Source organism: Macrobrachium nipponense, chromosome 18 (assembly GCF_015104395.2).
Source record: "Macrobrachium nipponense isolate FS-2020 chromosome 18, ASM1510439v2, whole genome shotgun sequence".
NCBI classification, from domain to species: Eukaryota; Metazoa; Arthropoda; class Malacostraca; order Decapoda; family Palaemonidae; genus Macrobrachium; species Macrobrachium nipponense.
The window spans coordinates 55,109,862-55,121,782 of record NC_087211.1 but is presented as its reverse complement, the minus strand read 5'-3'; the positions used below and the strand labels follow the sequence as shown (position 1 = coordinate 55,121,782).

General features: G+C 38.6%; 1 protein-coding gene across 3 annotated transcripts in view; it reads right to left on the bottom strand.

Annotated features, from left to right (window-relative positions):
• LOC135197077 (facilitated trehalose transporter Tret1-like) overlaps positions 1–11,291 on the bottom strand; it is a 14,379-nt gene extending 3,088 nt beyond the window's left edge. The window contains exons 1-10 of one of the 3 annotated variants that reach the window (XM_064224026.1): positions 11,205–11,291; positions 5,182–5,512; positions 4,679–4,733; positions 4,235–4,489; positions 3,503–3,631; positions 3,104–3,313; positions 2,372–2,568; positions 1,451–1,601; positions 1,098–1,241; positions 202–305 (exon numbers count right to left, since the gene is read on the bottom strand). In XM_064224026.1, the coding sequence (XP_064080096.1) occupies positions 202–305; positions 1,098–1,241; positions 1,451–1,601; positions 2,372–2,568; positions 3,104–3,313; positions 3,503–3,631; positions 4,235–4,489; positions 4,679–4,706 (1,218 nt within the window). In that variant the 5' untranslated portion in view covers positions 4,707–4,733; positions 5,182–5,512; positions 11,205–11,291. Of the gene's footprint in view, positions 1–201; positions 306–1,097; positions 1,242–1,450; positions 1,602–2,371; positions 2,569–3,103; positions 3,314–3,502; positions 3,632–4,234; positions 4,490–4,678; positions 4,734–5,181; positions 8,391–11,204 lie in introns of those variants that run through there. The other 2 variants (XM_064224024.1, XM_064224025.1) reach the window with 2 other exon arrangements.
• Positions 11,292–11,921: the final 630 nt, after the last annotated feature.

Here is an 11,921-nt window from a genome sequence, read left to right as displayed (position 1 = left end):
AGTGATTTTCGTTACATGCCAATTCGAGGGTTTTGTCACAAGGATCTTATTTCTTTGCAACAATACTAATTAGTAGCTAATCCAGACACTTTTGGAGAAATCCATGTTAGTAAAAGGCCTGAGGGATCCCTCTCCTTGTCATTTAATAAGAAACTGAGACATAACAAAATTTGTAAGATTACAGTAGAGAGAACGACTTACCTGCATCGGCTCAAATGACACAGAAACCACAAAGGCTGAAATCGAGCTCACCATAATCGATATACTGCCAAATACTCCTTTCACCTCTGGAGTCATAAGCTCACCTGTAATTGTAAAGCAAAAAGATCAGAGCTACAAAGCTTACCGACTTACTCATGCGTGATAAATGGCAAACTGTTCAGTTTAGTAAGGTTTTCAGTTGTCATAGGGATGTTTCTATCTTTACAGAGCATCCTATGAAGCTGTGTTATTTGTTTTATCTAAATATGATGAATTTCAAGCTTCTAAGATTGCAGTTCCTTTCTTCAGACCCGATATAAGAATTAACCCGAGAGAAAAGAGCACTGCTTATTTAATATCTCTTAAGTGAATAATACATCTTAGATATTCTTGGAGTCATGAGCTATCATTAAGATTTAGTTTATAAGGTATAATTACTTCTGATACTATATTTTAACATGATTGTTTTTTTGCAGTTATCAAAACTGTTAAACGTGCAAATGAAGATTTTTAGTGATTGGGAAATTCCCTTTGGAGAGACATGATCATTACAATTTAGATTTCACCAAGAAATGAGTGTCAAAATTTACTGATTAACAATTATAGTTATTTATTTTATTATTTTTTAATCACTAGATGCTACTCTTTGTTGCAAACTGAATGCTTGTCGAAGAGTGATCTTTATAGCAGAGTCAAAATCAAGGGAGAAGGAAACTTTTCAAAGGAAATCTTACACTTAAGTAAAACCAATCAAAATTTTGTAAGTTTCTGGTAGCAATCCCCCATTTTGGAAGCATTCTGTTATGTTGTTTTCCCAAACAGCATTGCCGATGTAAATTGTGAAACTTTCAGCGTAACTCCTTTATGCAGAACATTAGGGGACCCATTATACAGACCTATCAGAATGTATTGAACTGGGAAGAATCCTGCATTCAGGGCTGCAAAGTACAGGATAAGAGCTGTCAGCGGAAGCAATCCTAGAGTTTCCCGAGCCCATTCTTGGCTCTGCTGAGCGAGGTAGAAGTAGGCGCCCAGAACGGCTGCAAAAATAAAAGGGAAGTTTCCATTTCAGTAAAATAATTTCTACTCGTAATTACTATTAGCATCATTGGCAGTTGGTGCATACACTAATTTAGCAATAAAATCGGGCAAGCTTCAGTCTTTATCTCCTCTTTTAAAATGAAAACGAAAGCCAAGCACGCATACAGTGAGGATACAATACGGGCTGAAGAGTCTTTACAGTCTTTACCTAGAGACAGGCACATGACAGTACTGGACACCACCAACAGCAGCTTTCGACCGACCTTGTCAACGAGGCCTACTGACACCAGAGTAAAGACCAGTTCCACCACCCCGATGATGATGGTCGAGAAGTCTTCCTGGATCCCGGTCGATGCTTCCTGTAACGGAAATTCAAATACAAAGGTAAAAAAAGGTAAGAGAAAAACAGATTTTAGAGTTTTGACATACATTGAATTCCCCCAAAGTACTTGTATACTGTTCAGCATCGAAATCATTTGAGGAGTGGCGTCGCAAATCCTAAGGTTATCGACGGTTCTCTCTAAGCAAAGTGGCTAAATGGTACCTCATTTATACAAGTATAGTACTTTAATGGGCTTCAAGCATTGCTCGTCTGGATGTGATATTTAAACTATAGTAACAAAAATCCTATTTATCCATGAAGGGCATCTGCTAAATAAATTTCATCCAGCTGGACACCACGAAGAAGAAAAGTGTCTTAAGAATTTGGTTGCATGGCACACATCTGAATTTATGCTACTGTACTTATAGTAGATGTTTAAATGATGGTTTTGCTTTTATTTACGAAACTGAGGCGGTCAGGACAAGCGCTGGTACACCTTCAGCCATTCAGCGCTTAGACAGTGAAAAGGGGGAAGCTGGAGTGATTGTGAAGAGCCAGAAAAGAAGAGAGAATAAGTACAAGTGGAACTAAGAGAAAACCTCACATTTGGTCTGAGAAGAAATAGAAAGGTTGGAGAGCAAAGCTAAAAAAAAGGAAGCGAGAACAGAGGTAAAGTAAAAGGCCAAAAAGTGGTTGCACTAGTGGCCGAAGGGACACCACCTACATCCTTTATTAATGCCTACAGTGCTGCGCCACCTGAGGTCCACAGCACTACACCCTACGGGATCATAAAGAAAACCACATTACCTCAAATACAGTCCAGAGATTAAGTATCATAGGAGTCATTCCAGATAATTGACAGAATAAAAGGACGGTACAACAAATAGCTGCTGGCTTCATATTGTGAGACAGCAAGAGGTCACGAAAGCTCCCGCCCTTTTGATTCAAGTCGTCTACGAACGCTTGCATGCTGGCAAACTCTTCACTGATGTCATGATCTTTGCCTGCGGGACACAAAGGAGGTTTCATCAAAAAAATTTATATTTTTTGTCAAGTTTTCGGACTCCGTATCTAGCATGTGGTACTATTTTTCTCATGATAGACGATCTTCTAGCAGACGTACTCTAGAAGAAATGAGGAAACTGTTAGATCACAATGCTAGAATTTAAAGCGCAGTTGTGCTGCCAACTCTACAAGCCTTAGTTCAGGGAAATGGTCACAGAAAAGGCGAGATTTACTCGTTTTACACTTCTCCTAACATATCAATTAACACGGGAATTATTAATCTCGGCCATAATGTCAGAAAATACAAGTGACCGCTTTCAGTACAATGTCATCTCAAGAAAATTATAACGAGGATGTTTTACTCACAATTTTATATATAATAAAAGCACTTGAGCAAAATTTCAATTTTGTTTCCATATTGCTAGTAGAAAATACCTGCTATTTACAGTTTGAGCATCTAAAAATGGGTAGTATTTAGATGTCAAATGGACATAAATTGATAACTTGTAAAGGCAGAAATCTGAAATGCCCCACCTCTGAAGTACTGAAGTGCATCTCTTGCCTCCTGGTGCCTGGCCTTCATGACTAAGAACTGGGGAGACTCCTTATTGAAAAACATGAAGATAAAGCACAGTATAGCAGGGGTGGCAGAAACAGCTGCCAGGCCTCGCCAGCTGAAAATGACGGATCCCAGTCCAAAGACGAATATATTGCCTATAGTAATCATCACTGGAAACCAGGCTCCTAACAAAGAAGGAAATTAAATCCAAATTAGACAGCTGTCTGTAGTCTCGGGACAACTTTCAGTCACTAAGGAAGGTAAACGGGCTAAACATTTATGCTACAGAATGAGCTAAAGTTATTAACAAATGGAGCTTCATATTCTAACTGGTTATTAAAAAGTGCCTTGCAAAAAGTATCGAGAATACTTGCCAAGTGATCCCCTGATACTGGGCGATGCAATTTCCCCGATGTAAGCTGGTCCAACTACAGTCACTGCCCCGGTTCCAATGCCGTTAAGGATTCGCCCAAACATCAAGAGAGGAAAACCCGTCCCGAAAGCTGCATCATAAGAGCGTTAGTGCTGATGATGATACTGAAAGCCACCTAATTTAATCGGATGGTAAGCAAATTTAAAAGCAATAGCACACTTAAGTAAGTTAACAGACATTTACCGAACGAATATTGTCCAAGACTGTTGATATGCTTGGGAATTGAACCCAAGTGCGGGCAAACTATACGGCCGCGCCGTCCCCCAAATGTAAGTAAATTTGAAAGTGAAACGTTATTTTGTTTTCCAAATATGGTTCATGTGAAGTTCTTACTTTAAAATACCAATTAATGAAAACCGTTTTCCAGCTGAGTTCATATCTTTCAAATGCCTCTCATGTGAATCGTCTATACACTTTAGAATATTAATTAATCAAAATTAATTGCGATTTTGTTTAAAGCCTTTTGTTTTGTTATGTTTTAAGTATTAATTATTTACTTACTATACTATGTGGCCCTGCAAAATTGTGTATTTATGAATGTGGCCCTGCACTGAAAAGTTTGCCCACATCTGATTTAACCTGAAGCATTTGGTAATTGTACCGTGTCTAGCGGTACAGTCCTTGCATCGTGATCTGTATTTATAGCCAATACAATTTGAAGAAGTTTCTTTACCTATAGGAAGCCATCCAATGATGCTCACTGCCGCTGCCCCAAGCAACGTGACTCTCCTGCCCCATCTGCTCATGCAGTAGCCACAAAGCAAAGCTCCAAGCGCTGCAGCCAGAGTAAGGCAAGAACCAAAGATGTTCAACTCGATTGCATCTAGTTGCAGTTTGCCATCTGCCTCACTAATCGGATTCTTGAGCCTAGGACCAGCTGGAGATGTGTAACCAAAAGACGCTCCAACCGATGCTCCTGCCAACGAAGCTGGAAACGTGAAATCAGTTAGTGTGTTTGTTTTGACTACCCGTGGCTCAAGACAGTTGTACAAGTGCCTCTGAGACACTGGGCTTGAAAATCGAAGCTTAGGTCAATTTTATCATGAAAACTAGAGGTAATTCAGTATAAGGTCCTGGTAAGGGTATTATCAGAGCAGCGTTGGGAAGCGAGGAATACCCAGTGGCAGCTCCGACGGCCATGGCATTCAAACACGCTGCGACAGAACACGATCCTGCAGAAAGCAAATGGGCTAAAGCAGTAAAGTCTATCCTCAAGACTCGTCAGCAACTCATATCTAGACACACATTTTACTACAATGGTATAAATGTTATAAATTTTTCAAAATTAAGTGTGGATTGGAAAATAATAGCTGTTAAACTAATATTTTGTCGTACGATACTTTCTTATTGCAATGAGTTTACAACGTTGTCATAATTGTTTCTAATGCAAACGATTTTTTCATAAGGAATATTGGATGTATTTTTTTTACTTCGTTTTACATTAATGATCTGTATTAATAAAGGTACTGAATATAATTATCATGAATTTTCCAAAAGAAATAAGATTTTCTTAGAATTTTTCTTAGAGCATATTGTGCGTGTGTCATATTTCTGAATTACAAAACTGTATCTATGCAAAGTCATCACCTTGGATAAAGGAATATATAATATATCAATTACCTGCAAAGGCAGCGAAAATCTGCGTCCCATAGGCGGGCTGATTCCATTCTTCTGACCGTTGCTCTGATGACTTTCCTTCAATCATTGCGTTGGGAAGAAGTGTTCAGATGAAAACAGACTTGGCTTTATAACACTTTAGCGTTCCTGAGGCTGAAGACAAACTCAGCGTCCAGAGGCAATTTTTCGTTCTCAGTGATTCTGAAGCGCCTTCAGAAAGCGGATTTTTCTTTGGCACTAAAACTCACTTCACGGATCAGTAAAAGTCAGGTCCTCGCTTGCTTTAGTAATATTACGTATGGTACTAAAAGTCTTTGAGCACATGATCAATGAACTGCCGATAAAAACGCTAGACGTTAACTAGCACTAATATTTTCGAAGAGGGGAGAATACTTTCTAGATGGCAAACTTGATTTTAATGAACATTTTTGTACTTTTGAAACATTAAAATAGTTTCTGACTATTCATGAAAATCATATTATGAGCAGCATATGTACTACATATTATGCTGCTCATATTTGATTCACAGTACCTCTTATAATTATAGGAAGAGTATTCCGAATTATTAACCTTATCCACAGTTAAATCTATGATGATAACGAGACTCAATAAGGCAACGGGGTGGTTTATTTTAAATAAAGATGAATAAGTAAGATGTAGTAATTCATTCTTGAGGATCGCACTAAATTCGAATTAGTTAAGGACGACCTTTACTTTTAAAGTTACTGAATAAGAAGAAAAGTATTAACAGGTTCTTAAAGTTGACGTCTGAGTGTGTTCTGGATTGACATACTACAGCTTATAACGATATCTTCACATCTGGATCTAAACCTGGAGTGCTCTATGGTCTCCCTAAAGGCCTGTCCACACGACCGGGCCTGATCGGCGGACCTCCCCTCTGGCAGACGTACGTTAACCATATACATTTCTTTTACTGAGCCATTCTTTGCACCATGTTCTCTTCTTTTTCATCACACACAAAGCAATTATCATGTTACACAATATCTTCTTCTTTGCGGTAGGCACCATGTTTATCGTACCGCACTGAACACACTACTGGCGTCGTCGGGCACGCCCACCTCTCCATCGCCTCACCCGTGTGGACAACATTCACGGGTGAGCCCGCCACCCAGAACTTGCCCGTCAACCCCGGAGCACGCCGATCAGGCCCGCTCGTGTGGACAGGCCTAAGGTACGCAAATGGGGGGTGTACCACTCGAACCAATCATGTCGGCTATAAGTACTTTTAATTATCGTTTGTCGTAAGTTTCTTGTTCCTATTTTAGCTCCTGTAACATGTAATCAGTTTGCAACTACAGATTCGTTTACTTTTGCTAAAGAAATTTGCGATCTAGGACTAAGTAACTGTTTCGATATTAAATATTTTCTAATACTAACTATTGATATATGCATCAACAACTTGTTTAACGACTCCAACGGTATACAAAATTTTAATAAACAACAGTTGCACAAATTACTTATACGTATTAGCTGCGTCTGAATGTTATTTTGTTTAACACAAATGTATATAAACAAAAAGATTGTGTAGCAACGGTCTAAACACTCGGTTCTACTTCTCCAAATGTCCGTCCGCCCTCTGTACATACTTTATACCATATACTAAAATGTAGAGCATTTCACGGACAATCCGCCAATTATATATATGATGTAAAAATGTACTCTCTACACGAAGATATATGTAGGTTTTCAGCTGTGAGAAACAATCGCAGTGGGGGCGCTGTCCCTTTTTGTATGTGCGTGCGAGACGGACACTACGTTTCCGTCCGCACTGATGCTTCATATACAGCCGTCTCTGTGAGAAAGAGCCCGTGCTGGCATAAGGCCAGCTTAATCTCAAACAACATTCAATGAAGTTAGTTAGAGCTTTCTCCTCGTCTGATTCCAGTCCTCACCGGCCAATGCCTTTTTATCTCGTCACGAAGTTGTTTGACTAGATAACTGTCCAGATTCCTTTAAACCACTGTTCTACCGACGATAATGTAGACGATACATTTCTGATATTTAGATCTGAGGAACATGCACCCCCGCTTCTTGATTATTTTAACTCAGAGCGCTAAAATATTGAATTTACGTACTTCAAAAGTAGAAAACAATAATTTGACGTGCTTGTAAGTAAACAAAATATCACTTTTTCGACATGAGTGTACAAGAAACTGACATGTATAGGACTAGCAATTAAACTTTCCTCATTCATCCCTTTAGTTTATAAACGTGATTTAGTCTCGACACTCGTTAAGCCGGGCCTTTAATATTTGTTAAAGTTATTTGAGTCTTCATCCAGAATTTCAGCTTATGAGAGAAATGCTTCAGAAAAACGATTTTAATATTGCTTTTGTAAAATCATATGTTAGCAAAAAGCTAGAAAAGTTATTGCTCCCGAAAGTTTTTATTTCAAATTCCAATGAAGCGGTGCTATATTTTACTATGCTTTTCTATGGTAATAAAGTTTTTCCATTGAAAATAGTTTAAAACTTTTAAGAGAATTTCATCACTTAATGTCAGAGTAGTATTTAGACCTAAGTACAACATTGGTAGCTTGTTTAAGTAAGAAGACATCGTACCCCAGAATTATAAATTATTGCATGTTAGGTATAGTTAAGAGTGTAATTGCTGTAAAGCAATTCACATAAAAATAACGAAGCGCAAAATACGTGCACGATGGTTTGAACGCCTAGAACATCCTGTTGGAACAAACAGGCTTTTGGCGAAAGCCCCATTCAGTGCCATACGGGATCATGCAGAAGATAGTGATCACCGTTTATGGCGAGTCTCATTTTCCATTCTTTCTAGTCTAGTGGTTCCCATCGAGCTGGCAGTAGTGAAAAGCCTGTCCACTTAAAAATTGAAACCTTCCCTTGGTAACAACGAGAGGTCCACGGAGATGCTGTTTTTAAATTCTTAGTATGTGTTTGTACATGCCTTCATGTTGGAGGTATTTGTTTCTTTTAGTTTTTTTCTAATGCTTGTACTACATTGAGTTTTATATAACCTTTTGTATAACATTACTGTTTTCTAATGATCGTTTGCGATATAATGAGTTTTCAATCGTTGCTGTTTTTGTTGTAAGACTGATGATGGTGACAGTTACTCCGAAACCGGTAGTCGTAACTGAATAAAGGATGTTTCATTTACAGGTACTGGTTCCACTCTCTGTAAGATTCCGCTTTCCACGGGATATATCAGTTGCAGACGTGTATATATATATATACATACATACATTGACATATATGTATACCATCCAGTAAGAGGTCGGGGCTAGTTCCCATAGTACAACAGGCGAAGAGGCTAAACAGCTTAATACTTCGGGGTTTTTAAATGTTGCCAACGTTTCAAGAGCCTTGTCTTGAAACGTTGGCAACAATAAAGCAACCCAATGTATTGAGCAGTTTTGCCTTTTCACCTGTGTTTAAAAGCACTGAATTAAAGTTAGGAAATTAAAATGGTCATGCAGAATCTTCTTCCAATGAAAAATGTTTGGTGTATCGAGAGATTATTATTATCATTATTTGTTTAAGCAGCCACTCATGTGTATCGAGAGAGGGGGCGGCTTTATTAATTTGAAAATGATTGGCCTGATAAGACTAATTTTTGCTAATAGAGATTAATGGACCGTCCATTTTGACTGTGTATCACTACTGCCGTATCACAGCATGAATATACAAAACTATTTTCCTTGTCGAGAATTTTTTTCTTGTATTGATTCACTGATCTACTTCATTTCAAAACAATTTGTTCATCTAAATTAATTCAGACCCAGGTAACACAAACCTTTCAAGGCACTGACTTACAATCGATCGCAACCTCTTTCGCCCCGAGCACCCTCTGTCATAATACTTTGTGGCCTCGAAGAGATTTCCTACCCGTGGACGAAAGCAGACTGCCAGCTACGTGGCTATTTTCGCTAGAGTATGCCCAGTTGTAAAAGTATCTGGCTTGTCTACAGGTTTATTTTCTGTTTTGACTACGATAATTAATTAAGAGCCAGTAAAAAGAGAAAAATTGTTTGTGAAGTTTCAAAATACTTTTTTTTCCTTTTTGTAGCTGGCTTGATAAAACTATTAAGGATTCATAGCTAGTCAATACGAAGGTCTTTTAGGGAAAGTCCTTCGATTTGTAGCTGTATTACATCCAGTATTTTCTCTAGCTTCACCTTTTTCCAAAATTTCGATTTTCGCTTTTCATTTTAAAGAAAATATTTCGGACCAACTCTGTAAGTTTATAAATGCTTAGGTGGTCGGAGTCGAGTTTTGCAGGATAATGGTGAACGCCTATCTATTTGTAAGTGTGTGCACAGGCGCGTTCGTATGTAATAGTCTTTGTTGATAGTCATTCTTAGGTGCCTTACGCCCTCAACCTTGTATATTCGTTGTTACTAAGATTATTACCAGACCGTTCATCCACTCCGTGTTACTAATCTGAATTCATAAGAGTGAAGACTTCTATCAACGACATAACAAACAAAAAATAAATAAACAAATAAATAAATAACGCACGATCTCATCTGGCTCTCCGAATAATCTATAAAAAAAATCTTTGGTTTTATTTCAAATCCGTTAGGCTTACATTTTATGGATTACAGAACAGACCACTTTGTTAAATTTTCAAACATATCTCACCACCTGACTCATTAGCAAATAATTCAAGTGACCGTAGAGAGAAGTTTCTTTATATCCTGTGCCAATGAAGTTGGAATGAGGTTTTGTTCGGCCCTGCCTCTTTCTATGTATTTAAGTTTGTTCGACGATTGGTCCACAGGAGATCTCAAAATGCTACTCACGGATTCTATTGGAATTTCGCGGAGATGTGGAACCAGAGCCAAGAGCGAATTTATAAGCTTTGGCTCTGCATCCGGATAGTCGTTCGGATCCGGACGTGGGCGGTGTTTATCACTGTGGAGGCTTTCATTTTCATATTGATCCATTATTTGTATTGAATACAGTGTTGACTGATGATGACATTATGTTGTCGTGGTCGGTGAAAGCCTTAAAGAAGCGAAAATCTGGAGTCAAGAGGATTGAAGAGGTGAGAACACAGAACCATGAATACAGTAAAGTACAAAACAACTGGGATTTGTGATCAGGGCGATAAGTGGTCTGAAGCCTTCTGGGAAAGAGTGGGCAGTGAATAACTCGGAGGGTAGTGTAGGGGGAACAGACCAGAGAATGTTTGGCTGCGGGCCACATCAGTATGAGAGAGCTTTATTGCTTAGAAAACACGAAACTCTGAAAGAGAAAGGCAATGGGGCAGTACAAGTAAAGATAGATAAATACGATGCTCATGAGTTTCTGTACAGGTGCAAGAAGCAAATGTGAGTCTATAGGAGCTATCAATACATTGGGGGATTTAATTAACTATAGTTAGACAGGTGTTGTGGTGACTGCTGCCTGTTTGCTGAACCACCCTTTTCTGGGCACAACTCTCTCTCTCTCTCTCGAATGATAGTGGTTTCAGTTAAAGACCATTACTATCCATAACAAAAATTCAGTTAAATAAAAAGATATTTGAAGTACCCACCGTGGCAACCGCCCCAACGTGAATTTTTTTTTCCTTTTTCGAAACATTCCAAGCATAGCAACAACAAAAATTGAATGTGTGCAAGGGGCGATTAAGAGACTGGTTTTTAGACAAGTAAGCCAGTTGAGGATCATCATGGATTTTGTTTATAGATATTCAAAGGACAAGTACAAGGAATAATTTTTTTTTTATACAGCCAACGGCCCACTCAATCTCACTTTCATTATACGTACGCGTACTCTTATGTATGACGTCAAAGATGGCTCTTCAATCGTCTAGTAGGCGGATGAAATCCGGTGCATTGCAATCAAACTTACGCAAATTATTGAGTAAATAAAAACATAAGCCAGTAAATATATATTACACTATCACTGATACATGTTTACTGTCATATACGCGCAGTTCAGAGCTCGTTCTCTTTCAGAAAATATTAGTTTTCAGATGGAAATTAAGAGGAAATAAGTTATAAAAAATAATGTCACTATTCCTACCATAACAATGACGCAAGGTTGCTACGAATGAATAAATTCCTTTCAAGAAATCACTCTCTCTGTCAGCTGTTCTACTTCTTGGCTGAGTTTAAGCGAGACTGAAGAAGCGAGAAATGGGTGCCAGGTAAAGCCAAAGAGAGAGAGGGTCACTCCTAGTCCGAGAGAGAGAGAGAGAGAGAGAGAGAGAGAGAGAGAGAGAGAGCGTGTGTTACAAGGAATTACAAGGATTAGGATGTCTCGAAGACTTGTTAGTCCATCCGAGGAGACATCGTGTGCTCACTTATCTCAAGGGGCAGGTATTACTGTTTATTCACAGTCCTAATGATTTTGTCTAGCTTCCTTCTAAACTCTTCCACACTGTTACTGTTTACAATGTCTGGTGGCAGTTTACTCCATGTGTCACATATCTTGTATGTGGAGATGTTTACTCAATGAGATGTGCGCTGTATCTCTTCAGCTTTAGTTTCCATCCATTATTTCTTGTCTGGTTTTCGTTTAACATTAATAGGTAACTCTACTTTTGTTATGCCGTTCAGTATTTTGAATGTCTATTAGTTGTCCTCGCAGTCGTCATGTTTCTAAGCCATACATTTTCAGGCTCCCTAGTGGTCACGGGCGGATTTTTCTCCCACCATGACATGAAGGGTACGAGAATAATAATACTAGGTACTACTTTACATATGCACTGTTGTCAGTCTTCTTGCCTGGAGACAGGGG